We start from the raw sequence: 24,290 nt of genomic DNA on the forward strand, positions 1-24,290 counted from the left end.
TAAATAAACTGAAATTGATCCGTCAATCAATTAATCTACTAATACTACCATTAACAGTTACAGCACAAACACAATTCAAGACACAGCACTCCGTTCTGCAAATATTATCAATACGTTTATTAAGTGGTATGAATATTCTGCCTTAAAATAAATGCAAAATTAAAGATAGACCTGTACACTTATATGTTCACAGTTTAACATGTTCCCTTTGAATTGCCAACGTTTAGATTAAAAAGATAGGGTTTATTATAGACAGAAAATTATAGAAATGTATAATATCCATTATTACAAGAGTATCAAAATCATGCTTAATAAAAACCTTTAATTGCCCTTTCAGTCCAATAATCAATTGTAATATATATATATATATATATATATATATACATATACATATACATATATATTACAACATATATATTACAACATATATTTGCAGAAATACAAAGACATGTACAAGCACAAACTGCAAAGAATATCCAGAGGCAAAAATGCAGATCAGTTGAGCCGCTACATTCAGAGTGTGTGTGTGTGTGTGTGTGTGTGTGTGTGTGTGTGTGTGTGTGTGTGTGTGTGTGTGTGTGTGTGTGTGTGTGTGTACACATGTGAGTAAAAGAAAGGTTCACACTTTCTTCTGACATACAAGATTAGAAAATTACAAACCAAGACACCTGTTCAATGTTTCTGGTCAAACTGACCAGCAGATGTTTGACTAGAAGAACTGATGCAATTCCAACATGTTTGGCTTTGGGAATGTTTTAGATATATTTATATGTCTATATATATATATATATATATATATAAAAAAATGTATATATAAAGTGCACATTGGAGATGTACAAGGCGCTATGCACAAAATATTTTCTTCTCCAGAAGCTGTGGAATACCAGAGTTGTGCTCTGTGTTGGCGCAGTAGAAGAATATATCTTATGACCTTCTCTTAAGAAAATTTTTGAATAATTTTTTTTTTCTTTGAAATGACATTTTCTGTGCGGCGAGCTGGAATAAACCTCATCTGCTATCGAATAAACAAAAATGAAAGAGCAAGTTTCCCTGGTTTGCACTCTGTATTTTTCCCATATAAATGTGTCATACAATAAAAAAGGCTACCATTGTGTCACATCTCAAACCAAACAATGGTCCATATAGATACATAAACTTGATATATCATTGCTTCTACCCTTAAACCAAACAAAGTGGTGTCTTTTCCTCACTAACACAATAATGCCCCTGTGCAGGAACGTTCACATTTCTGAATGAACACATAAAAAACACTTCACTCCAACATTGAAGGAGACCCGCGGTCTCCCTCTTTTTTTTAAACCCAAATACCAAAAGCTCACCGGACTGAGGCTGCTTTTATTAAGTGCATGTTTGATGCCGTGTGTGCCGTTAAACATGTGCATGTATGTACAAGAGAAAGCGAGCAGAAGCTACCTGTTTGTTTTCATTAAGTCACTTCATGATGTAAGCTTATAGAGGCAGATGAGGTGTGTGGTGTTTTGATGTGGCGGTCCATGAAGGAGGATTAGCGTTAGCGTTATGTCACAGGTAGCTGTGCTGATGACAGGAAGCTGAATTATGTAGAACACAATGCACAGTAGGTGTGATATGATACATTCTGGAGTTTCACATTATATTGGCCTAGCCTGCAAATAATATGTGTTTGTGTGTGTTTAAGTCCACAATATTTACATGAATGCATGCGGAGAAAGGACAGCTGATGTAAAAAAAAAAACAGAAGAAGAAACGTGAGCATGTTGGATGTGGCTTCAACAGAGCGTGCGTCGATGCAGTTTGGTTCTGTGGCTGCAAGAGGGCGCTGCTCTCAGGCCAGCTGAGATGCTGCAGCCTCTTTTGAAAAAGTGTCTGGACCCACCACAGCTGATCAGACATTATTTTCTATTTCAATATTTGCTGATGATAAATCTGCAGACGGATGTGACGGTTACATGATTAATAGGCTAACACCAGCTAATTAATAAGCTAATGAGGTGAAAGGGTCTTAAGTTGCACCCTGAGGATCATTCCCAAACTCCCTGTCGGAGTCCAACGTGTAAGGCCAACTCTTTAAAATCCCCCCTCCCCCCCTCAAGTCAAAGTGGTACAGTCCAACGTTGAAACCAGCACCGAGATTCTTTCAAGCTGCCTGGTTTCGGAGGGTTTCACACCAGGAGGTGGCGCTTCTTGTGCAAAGCCAGGTGGTCAGAACGGGAGAAGCTGCGTTCACAGTCGGGGCACTGGAACGGTTTGACTCCTGTGTGCTTGCGGAAGTGTCTCGTCAGCTCATCTGAACGGGCGAACTTCCACGTGCAGCCTTCCCACATGCACTTGTAGGGCTTCTCACCTACACAGGGAGGAGAAATGAGAAGAAATGAGAAGAAATGAGAAGACGGTCAGCGGGAAAGGCTTGTAAAAGATGGCGCTGATTGCTTGTGTGTGCATCAACACTCACCGGTGTGTGTCCTGCGATGTGCTTTGAGGTGGGAGCTCTTGGTGTACACTTTGTTGCAGCCGTTGAAGTCACAGCGGTGAATTCGCCGCTTTTTCAGTGTGTCAGGAGACTCAGCGGGGAGAGGATGCTTCATGCCCGGGTGAACTATTACTGATGGGTTGTTGCACCTAAGAGGAGCACAGAGAGGAGAGGATTGGTTAGAGCTCCTTGCTTTATCTGATTTGACCAGGAGAGGGAGTCAGTGTCATGCAAAACTAACCACCTCCTTCATGATGTTGAAATCTAATCTAATTTAATTCGGTTGCACAGACGCAATAACAACTTCACCAGTCAGGAAGTTGAAAAACACCTCCCGCCCTTTTCCCAGCCGACCACGCCTTTGCTTTGTGCTGTCAGCGCCGTCTCTCACGTCTTCATTGAACCGTTCAATGATTCAATCATCGGAATATGATGACATAAATGCTGACATGCAGCTGAAAATTAGGAAAAATAACATCTAGAAGTTGAAAAATTATGTAATTGTAGATGTAAGTTTGCAACGCTTTGTCCAGACTCTTATCCGATTCCAAGATTAAGTTTCCAATACTCAGTGCCTTGTGTGGGAAAGCTTTTTTGTGCAAAAGTACAACATTAGATTCCACGCAGCGATTACAGAACAGGATTTAAAAAAAAACATTGGTGGAGAAACGTGACATTTTCAAGCGTTTTACAGTCCAGAAACAAAACACGAAGGAGTTGTCTGTCTGCACCTTCATTAAAGAGTGTGCGTGTGTGAGTGGCATTTGGGAGCAGGTGTCGAGTGTTGAAATATGAATCCCTCACAGATCAGTTCTGCGTAAAGGAATGTGCAGAAAATCCCCGGACGGGGACGGGGACGGGGACGGGGACGGGGACACACACACACACACACACACACACACACACACACACACACACACACACACACACACACACACACACACACACACACACACACAGAGAGAGAGAGAGAGAGAGAGAGAGAGAGAGAGAGAGAGAGAGAGAGAGAGAGAGAGAGAGAGAGAGAGAGAGAGAGAGAGAGAGAGCGCAAGTTTACACACTGAGCAAACTTAAACTTATTAACCATATAAAGTATATCTATATATTTACATTGAGTTTGGAGAGGAGAGCGGATGACAGATGTAAACTTTTTCCCCCTTCAGGGTCCAATTATTCCCCGGTCATCGAGGGCAACGACGGCCCGTGATGGTAACCACCCTGACAACTCCAGCGAAGGACTCACACGCACACAAGCAAGAACCGACTGGCAGCATTCCATGACTAATACATGTAGAACCGACGTGCAATTATTTCTTTGAGGGGAAAAGCCGTTATTTTGTAAGGAGAAGAACCAGTGGGAACCAAAACAGATGACGATGGGAGGTGAGTAGGAGGAGGAGGAGGAGGAGGAAGCAGGAAGGGATGAGGAGGGGGAGAAAGAGTGGGAGATGCCAGACAATGAGCGCTAAAAAAATAAGGAAGTGGAGGGGAGGAGGGGAGGAGAAAGACAGGAGGGATGGGAGGAGAGGTGGAAGGTGGCAAGATCAAGTTGGCCGAGCTGAACTTGTCCGGCTGGCTGGAAAGCACCGAGGAGCCGCGACGAGAGGCGTGACCGCCGGACGAAGACTGGAAATGAGAGAATGGAAGACGCCACGGTGGAATGAGGGAGTCTGACACGCCCGGCGTACATTAGAGTCAGAGTTGTTGTGTTACTGGTCCTGTGTCTTTTAGCTGCTCTCATTTCACTTCCGCTCAGCCACATTCCCACTGCCGCCACAAAAAGAGGAAACGGAGCTTGGAGAGGTTTTTTTTTTTGCATTTATGAGATAGCAGAGAGTTGACAGGAAAGAGATCGGACAGTCAGTTAGAAAGAACACGAGCACACGCCGCAGGGAGACGCCATTATCCTCTACTTATGGACAAGAATCAATGTACTGAGCACTAATGTAATTATTCATCGCATATTCATTTCACTACAAAATAAGTGTAAGTACTAGTAAGTATATTGTACGCATGTATTTATTTATAAGTTATAAGTATTCTGCATTCAAAATGTCCCTTTGTACACTCACATATACTGAATGGTCACATTCTTAGACATTTCCGGATGTAATTACTTCTTTTTGGTAATTCAAGCAATCACAGGACCTTTTTTAAAAAAAAAGCTTCCAGCGAATCCTCTGAACACAACACACTGCAGCAGGTAGTGAAACGTTCTGTCAAAGTTTGTGTCTCACCCGTATTCGTGCGGTATCCTGATGACTGATGATTTCATCTCGTGGCTGCTATGAAGGTCATTAACGAGCTCAGAGCGAGGCTCCGTCTTGATTGGCTTGTGCAGCAGATCGTGGGCGTCGCCACAGTGAACTGGGTAGACATACATTGCCAGTCAGTGGCATAATCATGATTTATTCACATTGTCATTGTATTTCATGCAGGTTTGTCTAACTTTCACTTTAAATGTAATTTTCTTTTACACCCACTATTATTTGTACCTCAGATGTAACATATATAAGACATAAATAAAGTTAAATATATTTAGCCATTCTTTGCCTTCATGCCCTACAGAGGACATTACAAACACACTACGATTCAAATAGATCTGTCAGTTATGTCTGCATCTCTGTGTGCATCAAAGACATGAGATTCAAGAAACACACATAGTATATCACGTTAATAAAACTCAAATCAATGGAACTACCACGAGTAGAAATAGAAAATGAATTGAATGCAACAATAACTGAGGTTTCACCTTTCTTGTGCTCCCTGCTTCGATGGTGGTCGTCGTCACCGGCAACAGATTGGCTCACCATTATCGACTGATGGAGGTGGAGAGGCGAGGGGTACAGGACCGACAGGGGCACCATGACCGGGGACACCATGACCCCTGACCCCTGGATGACTCCGGACCCGGAACTGATCAGAGGAGCCACCATGGTGGGGTAAGGAAGTGAGGGAGTGGGCGGGAGAGCGTGGGAGGGCGAGGAGCGCAGCTGGGAGTGGGGGGTGGAGCAGCGGGGGGGAGGCGCGGCTCGCCGAGCTGTAGGGGGAGGGCGGGGAGCTGCGTGAGGAGGCCGGGGAGGAGGCGGAGGAACAGGGAGGGGAGGAGGAGGAGGAGGTGGAGGAGGAACGCTTGCTGACCGACAGGTCCACCGGCTCCAGCTGGGTGTGTGTGTGGTGGCTGGGGCTGTGGGACTGGGTGAAGCCGGGCATGTGTGTGGGGTGGTAGATGTGGGCGGGATGGGAGAAGATCACTCCATACTGCTCCGGGGTTTTCACTAACGAAGAGAAGAATGACTGCGAGGGGGGGAGAGAGAGAGAGAGAGAGAGAGAGAGAGAGAGAGAGAGAGAGAGAGAGAGAGAGAGAGAGGATGTAGAAGAAGGAAGCAGTGAAGGGGGACAAAAGAGCAGTTACAAATTTCCGTTTGGCGCTGAATAACACGGAAAACATGTTTCTGCCACACAAACAACTACAGCGGCCAAGAAACGTTCAGCTTTGTTTGCAAATAACCGTCTCAGAGTACTGTGTGTGTGTGTGTGTGTGTGTGTGTGTGTGTGTGTGTGTGTGTGTGTGTGTGTGTGTGTGTGTGTGTGTTCATTAGCCTGCTGCCTGGCAGTGTTTGTGCTCATTGTATGCAAATATCCACCATACAGCCTGTTTGTCCAGGAGGGTCTGGAATGTGGGAACCAGTCTGTCTAGACCCGTGGCAGGAGGTGTGTGTGTGTGTGTGTGTGTGTGTGTGTGTGTGTGTGTCGGTCAGAGTCAATGTACGGCATCAAAAACATGTTTGGCCATGACGAGAACACACACACGTACAAACAAAGCTGCATACACACACACACACACGTACAAACAAAGCTGCATACACACACACACACACGTACAAACAAAGCTACACACACACACGTACAAACAAAGCTACACACACACACACACACACACACACACACACACACACACACACACACACACACACACACACACACACACACACACACACACACACACACACACACACACACACACACACACACACAGGCCTTACCGTCTCCATGTCTGTCTTCAGAGGGTAGTCATACATCAGCATGGCTGCAAAGGCCAGGCTCCTACAAAATCAAACACACAACCATCAGTGCACACATTTAATACACATTTACACAGTTATTTAGGATATCTACGAGTAGCACTCGAATCCTTCACTTAAAGAACAGAAACAGGTGAAGAACTCCATTAAAGTACCTTTAAAACCACACTTCTGTAAAAGGAAAACATTATCTCCTGAATATATACTGTTTTTCAGAAAATCAATGACTGACAGTCAGTGATTCCTAACCTCAGGGGTCACAAACTAGATCTCAGGGGTCGTGAGATGATTAACGCGGTCTGAAGCAAAAAAAAAACAACACGGCTGTGCTACATTTTGATTTCTTTCTTTAGACTTTTCTTTGGCCATATTTGATCTCTTTGGGCCTCAAATGTCTGGTTTGAACGGAACCATGTGAGAGGTTTAGAGAAAGTGTCTCTGAGCCAACAGCTTATAGACATCTGAAACCTGACGAGACGGCTCAACCCGACTCTGCTTATTGTGAGGAGTTTCATCTTTATTAAGGTGCTGTATTCTATAAGCTCGTCATGGTTTTTTAAATGTAAAATATGAATATGAAAGTACTTCAGCTGTCACATAAATGTATTGCAGTAAAGAGGACAAATAGTCCACAAATAGTCCATCTGGAAGTATCTGTACCTGCAATTGTACACTGAACATTTGTCTTATTTTCATCTTTAACAGTGACATTAATACTTAACAGAAATTAGATTATTTTCTCTTTTGGAATTATTTTTTAGAATAAAAAAAGCTTTAAATCACAATCAGCACAAATCACAAAAAGTAGAAAGAACGGCTAGACAAGGGTCTGTAGTTAAGTACAGGTGTCTGAAATGTGTTTGTGCATGCGTGTGTGTGTGTGAGAGAGAGCACGGTCAACATCACTTTCAATAAATCACGTCCGTCAATAGCCAAACTTCATTTTTCACACACACACACACACACACACACACACACACACACACACACACACACACACACACACACACACACACACACACACACACACACACACACACACACACACACACACACACACACACACACACACACACACACACACACACACACACACTAAGGTCTGTCAAGTGTTTGGATCAAAAGCTTGTGAGGTTTCAAAGGTGGTTTCAGTTACCTTGGCTTTGAATGGCCAGGTGCAGCTGCCATGACTCCATTTGTGCCTCAAGGAGTGTGTTTATGAGTGAGATTGTGTGTGTGTGTGTGTGTGTGTGTGTGTGTGTGTGTGTGTGTGTGTGTGTGTGTGTGTGTGTGTGTGTGTGAACTGATTAAAGTCCACAGTCTGGAGACAAGTTAGCCTTTAATTATTAACAAATGGGCAAGAACAGAGGCCATCACACCCCACAGCGTGCTCACACACACGCACAAACACACACACACACACACACACACAGTCCATATGAGGAGCAGTCCAATAAGAAAGCAGGATGCTCACTTGCTGGGTCAGGAAGGGTGTGAACATGACGACTGAAGCCTCACCCTCTGCCTGGCTCCATAGAAACAAAGAGACTGCAGTCAGGTGGGGCCCGTGTGTGTGTGTGTGTGTGTGTGTGTGTGTGTCTGTGTGTCTGTGTGTGTTTTCTAATCTGGGTTTGTATTGTAATGTAGTTCAACGAGAGGTCAAGCAGTTGTTCTTTTGTGATGGTGAATCACACACAGAAGGAGCAATAAGAGCCCAAACAGATGGATCACGAAACAGGACGAGGACAAAAGAACGAGTGTTCAGTGAACAGTAAGAACCAGCGTACAGGTAGTTTCCACTACAGACACGACGGATTCAAAATGCCCAGAGAGGAGTTTGGGTTTGAAATATCAGTGGTCATTGTGGAAGTCCCCCTCCTTGTGTCTCTGGTATTGAAAGAGTGCACGTATCTGACTCACAGCTAATCACATTTGCAAACAAGGAAACGCCATGAAAACAGGTTCCAGCCCAGGGTTCAACATGCATGGCTACTACTAAACATCGTTATTCATTCATCCGTTTATATTTACTTTGGTTAATTGTGAAGTGTACAACAATATTATATTTAAAAAATAGTTCATAACAGCAGATTTAAGTGTTTATTAATGTATTTACTAACAACTAGAACTTTGTGCGGGCACCAGTAACTGGAGGCTGGATGATGTCGCCCGCACAACTGTTGTTTACCTGTGGAACGCTGGCCAATGTCACGCTTGGCCCAGGCAGCCAATCAAATTAAATCATGGCCTTATTCTTTGCCCGGCCTTCTGCACTGTGTCGTTTCGTCTTACTTACTTACTTACTTCTGATTTAGAGTCCAAGTGTGATTACGTTGCTTTGCACCAGATTCATCATCCTCTACTTGCTAAAAAAACTGTGATTAAGTTAAAACATTTTTTGAATCAGCGACAACCCTCTGAACTTATTGGAAATTAATTTCACTACCATCACCATCACACCAGACTAGTCCGCCTTTACAGATTTGTTTCGTGTACTCATGCCAGTGTGGTGTAATTTGTTATAGCCTAACACAAACGTCTTACTTTTGTATTTAGGCTTCCAAAATCATCAAAGTGGTGATCATTCATCCAGTACCATCAACGTGTTGCCACAGAGCTTATTTTATGCAATAATCCAAAAATCTTCTCGTCGACTTCAACTTCTTGTCGAGGGAACCAGAGCGATGCTAACTTCTGGGGCTGGCCAACAAAAACAAGTAACACCTGCAGCGCTCAACACTTGAGAACAAATCTCTGAGGTTTAGTTACTCTTTAAACCAGAACATCAAGTTCAAAACAGAACAAAATCACCCATTAAAAACTCAGACTCAGACATGAGTGACTCCATTCAGCTCTGAACAATGTAAATGTCCTGCTGCAGGGCTGGGGGGAGATTTACAGTTACATGTGTCTACTGAGAACACTCATTTGTACCGCTATAGTATGGCCATGCACTTAAACATGCCAGAATTAGTTTGTCAGTTATCTGAGCTCGGGAACAACCCCCTGTAGACATTTGTATCCTTGGAGAACACGGCAACATACCATCCTCCGTCACGCAGCAGTCTGACACAAACACGTACAGCTCAGCAGGCGACATCTGCGAGTCATCGTGACAGAGATCTGGGTCACATAGCAGCAGCAGATAATTCACGTTGCTTTAATCTCCATGGAGGTGTGTATCCCAGGTGGTTTGGGTTTACCATGCACGGAAAGGGTTAGGAGGTTATTAAGTAACGTGTGACTGCAGGATGGTGAGAGGGGAAACCGTCCTGGTGAAAAAGACAAGCTTTCCCTCGGGCTGCATCATAACCGAATAAATACAATGAGACAATATTTAGACAATCGCAGGAAGGAGATTTATTTTGGCGGCGCAGCGTGTGCCCCAGTACACCTCCGCCAAACCACAAGGTCTCCACGACGACGAGAAGAAGACCCATCTGCAGCTGGAGCTTGTTGGAGTGTTGCATTCACAGCCGGCGGGATTCATCAGACGTTTGATTAACCAGCAGCAACTATTCTAAGTTCTCCCTCGTGTACGTTTCTCGGTTGAGAGGCTTCACTGCTTGTCTTTGACTTGTGCGACGGTAAATCGATGTGAATCTTAATCTCCAGCTTGATTGATAGTGACTTGCAGTCGTCATTCCATTCACGCTGACAGATTCACAGTGAAACACACAGCTGTTGCATTTCCAGGTAACGTCCCTCGGATGTAAAAATCACAATCACATCCTTCTCGGTAAATAAGGCGCCCCACCTGCAGCGTTTCTCCTTCGCTGCCTGTGCGCTCTACATGTGGGTGTGTGTTTGTGAATGTCATGTGTGGTCTGCAAATATTGTCCTTCTAGGTCAGTAGAGCTACTGTGTACTCAACCCCAACCCACTCAGCAAACACGTCCTACACCCCGCTCTGTCTCCACATCTTCCTCTACACCTCTTCTTCAGCGATCGCTCTTTACTACTGTGTTTATCGGAGCCGCACTCTCTCTCTCTCTCTCCCTGCCGCTCCGTGAATGATATAAAACAACATGACTGAAGGGGAAAATATTGTGGCTTGGAGTCCCTGGCTACTGGCTCAACCACACACACACACACACACACACACACACACACACACATTTATACACACACTCACAGCCGCACACCAAGTTTCTGCTAGCTCAACAGAATACACACACTAAATCACTAAAGGACTAAATTATTACAGACACGCACACCATGCTCAAACAGACACAGACACAAGCTGCACGCGCACACCCTCTAATGGCAACAGGCTGGAGATGATGAGATCACCAGAGAGACCAGAAACCTCCAGACAACGGCTTTGTCCAAGAACACGCCGCAATAGACACACACACACACACACACACACACGCAGCCTCCAGCTTCCTGCTTCTGACTCCCCGTTTCTCTTCGGCCCTTTCCCCCCCCCGCCCGCCCGCCTATCTACCTACCACCTCTCACCTCGTCTGTCTCGCCTCATGTCAGTGCCGCGCTGTTACGCCACAACTGTCACTGTGATCACAGACTCACAGAGCACACCGGAGCCCGACTCCCGCCGTGGTACCCATTACCGGCCCTCAGGGAATGCACAGATTATTCTCAACATCCCAAATGAGGCTACATGACTCATCAAGGTGAAGAGCCAATATTCCAGCGTTTAACTTTTCCTTTTTCTGACCTCACCTCCGATGTCCTCTCTTAATGCTTCTGATGCCCCACACTCACTCGCATTTACTCCTTCTTCCACCCCCCCTGCTGTACCTCCTCGCTCCCTAATTTCAACCCGTTACCTCACTTCCTCCCCCTGACTCCCCTGATAATGGCTTTTTGACTCCTCTCACTTTAAGGGCCCCTGCTGAAGCCCCCTATCCCCTTATTCTGGCTTCCTATTCCCTCATCTGAGCTGCCAGCTCACTCCTCTCATTCTCCCCCCCCCCCACCCCCCCCCCCACACACACACACACAGATAAACACGTATCCCCCTCCGCTCCTCCCAAGCAGACTGCGGGGCTGCAGGCCTGCAGACCTCGGGGGGAAGCCAGAGGGGGCCGTCAGCAGGGTTAGAGGAAACAGGATCCATCATCACACACAAGAAAACACACATTGAAAAGACACACCGGAGTTGACATGAGGCTCAAACACACATGTGCATGCACCTCGAGCCGTACATGTCAAAGAGAGCAACGTTTTGACGCTTTCCAGACAACTGAGGACAGGGAGATCGAGAGAGGCTGCCAGAGAGAAAGAGCGAAGGAGAAGCGGAAGCCCTCAGAGTTTAGTCTGACTGTTATTATTTCCACACTGCGTGATGGGTCGGGGGGTGTAAAGAAGTGAAGGAGGAGGAGGAGGAGGAGGAGGAGGAGGAGAGTGAAGCCAAATGGGGGGTGCTGCTGCAGGGGGCCTGCGGTTTCCTGTCTGACACTCCCCCCTCCCTCCCCACACATACTGCACCTCCCTACCCGAAGAATGAACGGAGAGAGGGGGGAGAGAAGGAGAGAAGGGGCAAAAGAAAACAGCCGCTCTGACCAAACTATGTTAAAATGGAAGTGGAAAGAACAGAGACAGAAACGGGGAAGAAAACGAAGAGTGGGTTTCGACCAAACTATGACAAAACTTCAATGAACCTCAAACATGGGGGGGAGTCACAGTGGCTCAATCCAGCGGTTTAAGAGCCGTAAGAGACGCACTGCACAAGTGTGTGTCCGTGCTCGTGTCCGTACGGGCACACGCGTGTGCTGGCACGCATGTGGGGTTGTGTAACGAGTTACAGCTTTCTGCGTTTATGGCTGTCTGTTGACCACAGTGTCCTGCTTCCCTTAACTTCTAATGGAGAACTCTTCAGCATCCAGGAGTTTAATGTTTAGCCCTAATGTTCCCTCTGACATGCCCTTTGAGCAGTGTGTGTGTGTGTGTGTGTGTGTGTGTGTGTGTGTGTGTGTGTGTGTGTGTGTGTGTGTGTGTGTGTGTGTGCATTTTGTTCCACCAGATAACATCAGCATGTTGATTCAGGAAAAAAAGGCGTAGGGGTGGGTGGGGTAAACAAACAAATAAGAAGTGAATAAAAAGTAGAGGTCATCTTTTTTAACCGTTTCCAGAGAGACTGAAGAGTGTAAAGTAAGACAAAGAGAGCGAAAGAAAAGAGAGGTCGCCCTCATTCCACTCATCCACCCCCCACATCCACATCCCGCTCTCCTCCCTTATTTCTCCCTCTCTCTCTCCAGGCTCTAAACAGGATAAGGGCTTCATATGCCAAGTGGAATGTGTGACGCAAGCCTCAGCCTTGAAACAAAGCACAGGAAACAGGGAGAGACAGAGACAGAGACACACACAGAGAGAGAGAGAGAGAGAGAGAGAGAGAGAGGGGGGGGGGGGGGAGAGAGACGGAGAGAGAGAGAGATGTGTATTATGAAGGATGTAGTGAAACCAGAGGTGAGACAAAGGTGTGACTGACTGAACACACACACACCTGTCACATACTCCTCTGTGTGTGTGTGTGTGTGTGTGTGTGTGTGTGTGTGCGAATCAGGCTGCAACTACTGACGCCTGTCAATACACAGCATACACAGCTGACAACAATCCACCAATCAATCAAAAGCAATATCAATAGAAGTTCAAGCAGAAAACTTCTTCTTCTCCAAAGTGACACGATGCTGCTTTAGCATGTTTTTCTATTATTTTAAATTCAACATTTTCAGTGATATGGTAATCTTAACTATTTATTTGACATTTCTGAAAGTAGATAAATAATCTCTTAATTGAAAAAAAACCAACTATGCTCTTAATTGATCACATTGGTTTTAAAAATCGGTACTAAATCTTTAAATCCAGACCATTTTAAAGCAGATTATATATGTCATTAACACTGAAAAGGAGAGGAGCCACATCACTGTAACAGTCTCTCTCTCTCTCTCTCTCTCTCTCCCTCAGCAGCTCGTGTTTGACCACTGTCTTTATTTTCATTAATTAAACCGCACTATGTTCTATAAAAGGCTCGGAGGGCTATAAATAGACTGCTGCCTTCCTGACATCACTTCTATCAGCCCCTGTTAAGATCATTAGCAGCCAGGCCAACACATTTTCCACATTTTCACTAAAAACCGAGACACAAGCGGACAGATCCCATGAAAACATGTTTTCTTTGCCATAATAAAGAAAAAAACCCGAGCGACCTTTAGGAGCGCAGGCAGCGCTCAGCGGCGTCCGGCGGGCCGACGCGCCGCCGGGTCACCGCGGAGCTCTGCAGGAGGATCAGGACTTACTTCTCAGGTGGAGGACGCGGGTCTAGCCCGGGATCACAGACGGGGTTACGCGTTCTCACGTTTCAGTAGGAAAGTCCGCAGAAAAAGTGACGCAGGCGACGCTCGGCGCTGCGCGGTGTCACTGACATCAGGCGCAGAAAAAACAAGACGAGTCCACTGATCGATGGCTCCACAAAACTTCCCCGAGTTACGAAACTCTCTCTCTCTCCCTCTGCGTGTGTCTCTCCGTGTGTGTGTCTTTGTCGTTTAGAAACTATCGCTGTCACATGATCCGGTCTGTCGGTCTGTTCTCCGGGGTCGGGCCGCTGGGCGGGACCAGGGAGGGACCGGGGAGGGGTGGGCCACTTCGCGCGTGTGTGTGTGTGTGTGTGTCTGTGTGTGTCGCAATTTTCTTTTCAAGTTTGGAGACAACAGCGGTGGGAGAAGTACAGTGCTCGAATGCTGAAATGAAAAATGCCTCTTTTAACCATTTTCGGTCACATTGTGCACCTATTTAACAATGTAGAAATAAAATGACAAAAAATAAATTCCTTTTTCTCATTTTAAATGATAATTATTATTATCATTATGTTATTAGAACATGTCGTTATTTTTGCTTATTTCTAATTATCATTTAACAAACCTTGAACAAAATACGGTGTATGGAGAAAATTATAAGATAATAATAAAAACAAAATATTGTAAGAAAATATGAGATTAGAAGATAAATTGTATAAATGTAACAAAATCATAATTAAATAAAAACATCTGAAAGAGAGGGGGTAACAATATCAGCACACACATCCATGTCCATAAGAGGATCAGAACGTAATTTTGTTATCGTTAAATTGGTGCACAATAAGGATGTGATCTAAAAGGGTTACAGTTCTGAACATTAATATAGCAGCAAACAACCGGCCCTCCAGTTCCCTTTCAGGGGCAGTTAGTTCTGTCAGCAACGGTAATGTTGAAGCTGGTCGTTGGCCTTTAAACTACAAGGTAGTTTGTGAATTTGCCCCCAGGAACTGATACATTTTAACATTTTATACAAGTAGTAATAATACACCATCATCATTATTTCCCTAAGACACCTGCCAACTGATAAATCAACAAACACTAAGATCTTTCATCAGAATTCCTCAAACATAATTCTTGTGAACCGTGATTCTTGTTATGTCTCTGGCAACGGGCCATAGCAAACTGTAAGCATAACAAAGCTCTCCTGCTGTAGTTTATATATATATATATATATATATATATATATATATATGCTCAGTACAGCACACACAAACATGCACACACATGCACGTGGTGGTATCTGTCATTACAGCCATGCCCTCCTCTCTGAGCAGCAAAGTGAGGCCCTGCTTGGGTGCCGTTGCAGATGTGGCTGTTGAAACAAGGCAGCGGTGATATGACAGCTGTTATTTCATGGATGGTTTCTATACTAGTATAGGTGTAAGACTTTCAAGTCAAAACACACATCCGCTTAGGCTTAGCTGGCTTTGTCTGCATGGGAAGTGGAGCATGAGACGGGGCGATGTCGTACAGAGCAGGGTGGGAGCGTGGCGGAGGGCTGGTCGGGTCGGATCAGTCGCTGTAACTATGTTTCTGTGTCAAAAGTGAGTCAGGGAGAACCAGATGTGCCTGAACCCACGACACACCGTGAACTTAAGGACGGAGGAAGAATTCACATGAAAATAGGTCCTCTTGTGTGGTAGGCTAGCATTTGGCAAGCTAAGTTTTAGAAGTGTTTATCACTTATCTGACACTCTTTGGGACTTGACACACATGACACATTATTAACACCTTCTGATGTCTGATATTTCTTCTTAATCTTTGCTTTCCATCACTGATACAAACATCACATCCACACCTACCAAGGATGAGTTGGACAAAAAACACTGTACTGTTTTATTCCAAAACGTGCCACACTCCCAATGCAAACACACACGCAGACACGCGCACGCACGCACACACACACACACACACACACACACACACACACACACACACACACACACACACACACACACACACACACACACACACACACACACACACACATTAAGGCATGGCCAAGGTTTTTATTTGCAAGATTTCTCCACCATTTGGAGCCAGGAAATTACCAAACAGCTACGAACGCTCCATTTCTGTTGTTTCTTTCTTCATCTCTGTCTTTCCATCACATTGATCGAAACCAAAGCATCTAATTTGGACCGAACTAGGTAGATATTAAGCTGGCAAGGATGGCAAACATCTGGTACAGTTTTCCATCCCAGAGAGAGACGGAGATTATCTGAAGTTACTGGGACATTTTCTCTGGAAAAATGTTGGTTAAGAGTAATTTTTTAATACTTTGTGCAGCAAATATGAAATTCAATCCACCTCTCCTACTTTTTTCTTTCCATTCAAATTATAGCAAGTCCTCCTTCTTGCCACACCTGTTTAATGCTGCTGCTGAGCTCCACATTCTCCCTGTCATGCATTACTGCATACCTGCATGATGAGGGCTGACTGATGGTGCTTTCTCACCAGGATTCACCAGGTTGCCTATATATCATACGCTGTATCTGCAAGTAGACATCCTGCAGACGATGTTCATGCTGAAATGAGCTATGGAAACGTTCTTCTGTGTGTGTGCACATGCAAGTGTGTGTGTGTGTGTTATGTTAAATTAGAAGAGCTTAACTTGTCAGCACATTGAGCTCAGCAGACATTGTTCAAAACAACTTCACACGTACTCATTTTGATGCCATTTAGTCATGAAGGGATTTTGTGTCAAAACCACTTTTAAGCTGTTGTTCCAGAGAACATCATGAGTTGCTGCTCGGCTTGTGCACGCTCACACATCAGCTTTTGACAGAGCCGTATCCAGAGTATAGGAAATACTGAGATGGAGAGTCTGTGACCTCTCAGTGCACCCTCCAGTCTCAAACACTTTCAAAAGGCATAGTTGAACTTTTCATTTCTTATTTATAAGAGCTGAATAATTGTATGGTTTGTCCAATATTATGGCTGACATTCTGACAAGACTGTATTGGTTCTCTACATTGGATTAAACAACATTTTGCTAAGCATAATTACATATGTAATAACATAGTTATTATTATTATTATTATTATTATTATTATTATTATTATAATAACAGTTATTTCTACATAAAAACATTTGATGAAATGATGCAGTTGCTTCCCAAGGTTCTTATATTTAAAAAATCAGTTGGTAAAAAGTCAGATAAAGAGAAATAAAGTCAGATAAAAGTGATATCATAGTTGCAAACCTTCCTCTAAATTCTCTGAAACAATACTGAGAACGACCTCAGTGTCCTCACCTGACCATTTACATCCTAGATCATTAACCGATCACAATAGTTTCAGTTTCTGGATCACTCAAGTTAACAGCAATTAATAATAGGGAGAGCAAAGGTCACGTGTCCTGACAACACCCTGAGGCCTTATGTGATCAGATAACGGAGAGACGCTCTGGGAAATTAAACACCAGTGATACAAACTAATTCAGCAAATACAAATAATTATATCTATATATATATATTTTTATATACAGAATATATATATATATATATATATATATATATATATATATACTGTATATATAAGAAAAAAATATATATATTTTTTTTTTCTTATATACACGCACGCTATATATATATAGTCAAATGAGTACATGCATTTGCTGTTTTTTGTTTTGTTGCAGCCATAAAAAGAAAATGCTACATTTGTATATGTTGGTGAAAGCCATGACTCAATTATACGCGTGTCTCTGTGAAGTGCTTTGAGCTAAATGCTAAACGTCAGAATGCTAACATGTTGACAGTTTCTCAGCGCTCCGCCTTCATGTGTTTGCAACGAGGGCTTCAGTTGAAGATCTGTGAACTTTTCAGAAAAACGCTGGTGACGTCACTGTAGAAAGAGGAGAGGCGTATTTTGGTGACGTCCGTCAGATAACAAGAACAAAAAGCCAATTAGTGGCAGCAAATTGAACAGGCACTGAATGCTGCTGCTGAGTGTTGTGCTTGTAGCCTCTGATGGATCGTCCTCGCTCCAACCGGCAGATCCGTATGAAGCAGACGTCCTCCGGTTGGTGCTCACGATGAAAAAACAAATAGATAACAAAGGCTAAGGGGTGATGCTGCTCTAGCATATGGTGAGAGTAGTGACATTTTGTCAATATATTGTTATCATAGAAACATTATAAAAGCACTCAAAGCGTTTTTTGGATGAAATGCTGGGGTGAAGCAGTCCCAGTGTCCTGCAGCTGCATTCTGCCATTCTGATGTCTACCATGTTCACCATCTTACTTTGCAGTAATATTAGCACTAAACACAAAGTTTTTAGTTTTGCAGGTATAATCATAAACCAAAGTACCAATTGAGTTAGTACAATTCTTCCTGAAGGGGACGTGAATATTTGTAGAGAATTCCTTGTCAATTCTGCTGATAGATGTTGAGATATTTCACTCTAAATCAACAAGTCTCCGTCACGGTGCCACTATGGGGAAGACAGATAGATTTATCATTCATGAAACAGAATTCCCCTGTAGCGATGCTGTAATCCTGCTCACAGAGCCACACCTGCTGCATCACGGTGCTGAAACCTCAATCACAAACGTAATGACGAGCGCTTGAAACTTGACAACGATGAAGGTGGTTTCCAGTCTCCAATTAGCCAACCATTACAGTCATAATTAATCGTAATTAGAACTATTATTTAATGTTATTATCGTCATTAGTATTGCCGGTATCATAGATTCTATTGTTAATAGTTATTCATCTTGACTGACCTATTACATCACACTGCGTTATCCAACACAACAGCAGCAGCTCCTTTCAGTGAATGAGAAGGGAAATAATGAATGGTATAATGTGTGTGTGTGTGTGTGTCTGTGTGTGTGTGCATGTGCGTGTGTGTATGCATGTGTGTGTGTGTGTGTGTGTGTGTATGCATGCGAGTGTATGCATGTGCGTGTCTGTGTGTGTGTGTATGCATGTGTGTGTGTGTTCGTGTCTGTGTGTGTGTGTGTGTGTGTGTGTGTGTGTATGCATATGTATGTCTGTGTGTGTGTGTGTCTGTTTGTGCGTGTGTGTGCGGTGTGTCTGTGTGTGTGTGTGTGTCTGTGTGTGTGTGTGTGCGTGTGTGTGCGGTGTGTGTGTGTGTGTGTCTGTGTGTGTGTGTGTGTGTGTCTGTGTGTGTGTGTGTGTGTGTGTGTGTGTGCAGTGTGTGTGTGTGTGTGTGTGCAGTGTGTGCGTGTGTGTAGTGTGGTCGTAGAGGGCGGAGCACCGTTTCTAAATGTCTAGTTTAGCTGCAGGTGAAGGCGGTGGCTTTACACACACAACTTAAAGAGACAGACAGGCACCCACCCACATACACACCTCTACACACACACACACACACACACACAACTTTCTGTACAGACACAATGCAAATACTAAAATCTGTCCCTGAAGGGGGGGAGGTGATGAGCAAGGCATGTGGTTGTTCCAGAGCGATGAATCCCAAAAATTCTAAATGTAAGATTATTCTTATGAGTTAACTACACTAGAAGAAGTGAAATATACACATTATTTTGAAGAAAGCCCAAAACACAAAAAATGTTTTCTCCTTTCAGAGTGCATGCACACAAAACCACCTATCAAAACAATAAGGTCTGCAACTAACGACCGTTTTCATGATTAATTGATAAACATCACGGTTTCTTACATCATCAAACGTCCTGTCAAATGTCATGTTTTGTCAAACCAAAAGCCAAAGGTGAACGGGAAGAAAAGCAGCGAATCTTCCTAATTCAGAAGCTGGAATTGGAGTATTGTTGGTTCTACTGTAGCGCCTGCTCAAACACGCCTATCAGAGCGGGCCGGATGCTTGGCCTGCGGCGTGGCTGCTTGCAGCTGTCACGAGAGCTGCATACAAACTACTTTACATTCAACATTATGGCTCCTGAACAAAACACCCGTATGACATAGTTGTGGTCACAACTACACTGAAACAAACCCACAGTCTGGTTCCCGGGGGCCGATTTTACCCCGATTTCCACTCCTGGTGTTTTTCACAGGGCCTAGGGCCACAATTACAGATACTATAGAATCTATACTATAGATCTATATGAAAAGTATTGAAAAGTTTTGTTGCTATTCAAACTCATTGTACCCTGAAATAACTTACAAAAGGCAACCAAAGCACTTTAATATATAAGACTAACTGTAGACTACTCATAGATCCACCAAATATGGTCACTTTCTTTTACTGGATGCAAAACTCCACGATGGTGACGGACAAAATCCAAGATGGCGATGGCAAAAATGCTGAACTGCTGCATCAATAAAGTTTAAAGTGTCTTTTATTACATTAGATGCTGTTTTGCTCACATTGTGCCCATTTATTGACACAGAAAACGGAAGAATAACCAACTTAAAATGTCCGAAGAGAGTGAATTATCTGTGTAGAGATAATGGCACTTCCTGCTTGTGCTGCTGTCACTTTAAATGATGACATGTTTGACCCTGAAAGGAAGTGCAGGAATGCATTCAGGCTCACATCTTCTAACCAATGGACTGAATCTATCTCTGCCATCATAATGTCGTGATGGTGTCACCGCAGAACCAGTCGCTGCTGAGAACATGCAGGGTGTTATTTACTCATTTCAGAGATGATACTTGCTTTGAGGATTAGTTGATTTGAATTGGTTGCATTGTGTGAAGCACTGTGTAACTTGGGATTGGAAGAGTGATCTAGAAACCATTGTTATTGTTACTATTTATGATGGCAATGATGATTAGCCCCAACTTGAGAGTATACATTTTATGTTAGAAATGCAAGATATAAGCTTCCACACATGGTGAGAATATACTGTCCCGCCCCAGTGGGGTTGCCGTGTTGCCCCTCATGGGGTGCAGAGTTCCAACAGGGCACCAGGTGTCCCTCTCTTTCTCACCCGGTGTAGGTCTGCAGAGCTGCCAGTCTTCTCCCTCTCTCTCTACCCTGATGCTGGCCAAATGCTGGCAAGGGCTTTGGGACTGATTACTATTTAGCCTTAGTACTTACTACTTACTTAGTACTCACTACTTACTTAGTACTTACTACTTAGCCTTGTAGATCTACAACTTTTTGTACATAGAGTCTATTTTTGTAAATAAATGATTCATTTTTATACTGCAACCCCTCGTCTGTGCTCCCAGTTTTGTCCAGTTTATGAGCCAGACTGGGACAAAACACATTGTAATTGTAAGTCTTGTTATCTGGAAACATAATTTGAATCTAATGAAAAATGATCCAGGGTTAGTATATTATCATGTTTTCTTCAGCTTAAATTATTGTAAAATGCTAAAGCAACAGCCATAAATACATCAGTTCAGAATTTAAGAAAATAATTAATATTATTGAATATTTCCTCTCTCTTGTAGAACTGTGATTCTCATTATTGTCTTTATTCCAGCCTAAGTAATACATGAATTACTTAGTGATCTTAAGATTTTGTCGCAAAGTTTTGTAAAGTTCATGTGTTCAGGCTCCAGTTCATATATAAAACTGTTTAATCTATAGTTACATTTTCTCATCGAACTACTTGCTTTGTTATGACTTATTCAGCTTTGGACTGCCTGGTCATCTTAGCTTATAAAAATAAATAAATAAATAAAATCATCCCTATTATTAAAATATCAGGAATGGATGACATTTTTAACACAAAACTCAAAATGCAACTACATTGCTTGCCTGAATTGCTGAGACTATAGTTGAACTGAGATACATACATTTCCTAAAAGCACCTCGTCACACATACCAACACTGACTGACTGCTCCAGGCAGGACACACCCAACATGAGAAACTATCACACGCTCTCTTGAATCTCCGGGATAATATTCTGTTGGCACAGGACTGAAGTGTTTCAGTTGTTTCTCTTGATTCATGGATGTTTCCGGAAACAAATTATATTCACACTTACAGCGGCGCTGAATTCACAGATCAGATTATTGTTCGATAAGATTGGAGGAGTCTTACCTACTGCAGCAGATTCACAACAGTGATGAAGAATTTGAGTTTGTTGGCATTTCTATGGTTATATCTCTGCATAGGCACAAAACACACAATACACCAGCCATGGCTCGAGGCTGATGGTTGTTTAGAGAGAACCAATGGTAACAAGAGGCAATACATAACAAGGTGGGGAGGAAACGTAGTTCCATGGTAGGCAGTAAGACTGACAGAATGCAGATCTGAGGTAAGATTTCACTGGAACCACAGGCTCCACAAAACAAATGGAATGAAGACGCGATGATTCCTCCGATAACAGAGGCTGCTGCAAATGTCACCTTTTAAAGGTGCATTTCAGTCTAAATCAGTCGGATCTTTCCAGCTTTGGAATTATTTCCACTTTTCCAAATATTTAGTTCTTGTATATTTCCCCAGTTTCAAAACTCAATAATTTGATGTTTAAATATAATGTGATTCTGTCAATAAACAGAAGTAGGCCTGCAGAGTCAATCACCGGTGATCAACACACACTCAATGTTGGTTAAAACATTTGGTTTCCCCCCAACTTGCGGTGGCATAATCTTGGTTACAATAATCTCTCAGAACAATGTGACATTGTTGCTCTCCACTGACTATCAAGTCTCAGTGCATGATGGGAAACAGATGGTTTTCTGATCTACGATTACAAACAGACGAAATAAAATGCTGCAAATCAGCAGTGAACAATAATTAAACATTTTGCCTGATGAAAAGTCAGAGGATCACAGAAGAAAATTCATCCTTAGGGGGAAACGGACATCTGAACCAAGTTTCATGCAAATCCATCTGATGTTGAGATATCCCACTAAAAACCACAAATGTGAACCTTGTGGCGGTGCAAGAAGCGAGCTCAGGGATCATCAACATCTTTGGGATTCATCCTCTGGGGACCACGAATGTCTGTATAAAATGGCCTGCCAATGCATCCAATAGATGTAGAGATATTTCAGCCAGGACCCGAGTAGTGGACCAACACACAAACAAACACAGGGAATGAATCTCTCCCTGTAACGGATGTTCTGGCACACCAAACAATGATGTGGGAGAGTCAGCTGTGGTTTGGGCAGGTAACTGAACCTCCCTGCCACTCCCTCACAGCCAACTGGTGATTGATGTGTACGCAGGCTCTCACACGCATTCATGTAGCTGTTTTTCTAGCGTGACTACCTTTGCACCACTGAGAGAATGACAAGAAGCGAAAACAAAGCATTGCTTCTCATCAGGCTCTATGAATATGTGTATTCGCTCATGACTTACACTTATACACAAAATACATCATAAACTGCAAAACAGGAGACCGCCATAAAGCAAGGAAGGAAAAGTGGCCAAACCTGACTTGAATGAACCAAAAACATCAGGCCGGGCTAAAGCAGATCGGAATATATATTGAGTCAGGTTAAACTAGTCGAGATGATTGAGTGTGCACCATGGACTGTATATAAGAAGTGGACGGGGTCATTGTGACATCACCCATTGGTTCGTTGACTACGGTTTGGAAGCCTTTTGCAACCAGCGAAGGAAGTGACCAACGGATGGATCTGATGAACACAAGCAGCAGGGGGGCACCCAGAGCAGCAACCTTACTGGATCTGGATCCATCTGGATTCTGGTGTGAAGTTGTTGACAAAGTTAGCTTCATAATTCAGGTAGCCCCCCCTGAAAGCACACCCTGCTTTACTGTGTATTTGACTCTAAATGGACCATACTTTACTGAATGAACATCATGCTGTTTTGAAGAAGACTTCAAACTAGGGATTGAGACCATAAACTCATGTTTACAATGTTTACTGAGATAATAAATTAAGTGCGAAGTAGGATAATTTCCTCATAGCCTTCTATACAATCAGACTTCACTGAAAAGGGAACCAATGGCAACAAGGAGCAGTACAAAACCTAGTTCCATGGTAGTCAGAAAGACTGACAGAATGAACGTGCCAGGTAAGCTTTCACTGGAACCGCAGGCTCCTCAAAACAAATTAAATGAAAACATGACTGGTTTATTCCTCTGACAGCTGCTGCTGCAAACGTACAGTCACGCCTTTTTTCAGGTGCACTATATTAAATCTTAATCACTCTGATCTGAATTTACAACATTCCAACCTTGCAATCATTACTACATATATATATATATATATATATATATATATATATATAGATATATATATAGATAGATATAGATATAAACAGTATGTATATATACTGTATATAACAGACCGTTTAGAACAACTCCGGCTTAGCCTGACAGTTAACCTGCTCAGACCACGTTAGTTTCCCAGCATGAATTACCATAGTAACAGAGTTTGATCCATGTTGAATTTGCTTTATGGAAACAAACCAACTGAAAATGAAGGCTTCATGCTGCCAAATGATCAGAAAACCAGAATAAGTAGATCCTGAAAGACAGATATAAAACCTTTGAGATATCAACATATTTCACTTGATCCTGTCAGATTGAATGAGACACTC

General features: G+C 43.3%; 1 protein-coding gene across 1 annotated transcript; it reads right to left on the minus strand.

Moving 5' to 3' along the window:
- Positions 1–397: 397 nt before the first annotated feature.
- On the minus strand, positions 398–21,899 carry klf3 (Kruppel like factor 3 (basic)). Its single transcript, XM_084006390.1, is given in 7 exon segments — positions 398–2,344; positions 2,453–2,619; positions 4,708–4,837; positions 5,223–5,490; positions 5,492–5,767; positions 6,517–6,577; positions 21,813–21,899. Coding segments are annotated over 6 exon segments (1,065 nt in total). The 5' UTR covers positions 6,559–6,577; positions 21,813–21,899; the 3' UTR covers positions 398–2,162.
- Between the last annotated feature and the right edge of the window lie 2,391 nt (positions 21,900–24,290).

Source organism: Eutrigla gurnardus, assembly GCF_963514095.1.
Source record: "Eutrigla gurnardus genome assembly, chromosome: 3".
In the NCBI taxonomy this organism is placed as follows: Eukaryota; Metazoa; Chordata; class Actinopteri; order Perciformes; family Triglidae; genus Eutrigla; species Eutrigla gurnardus.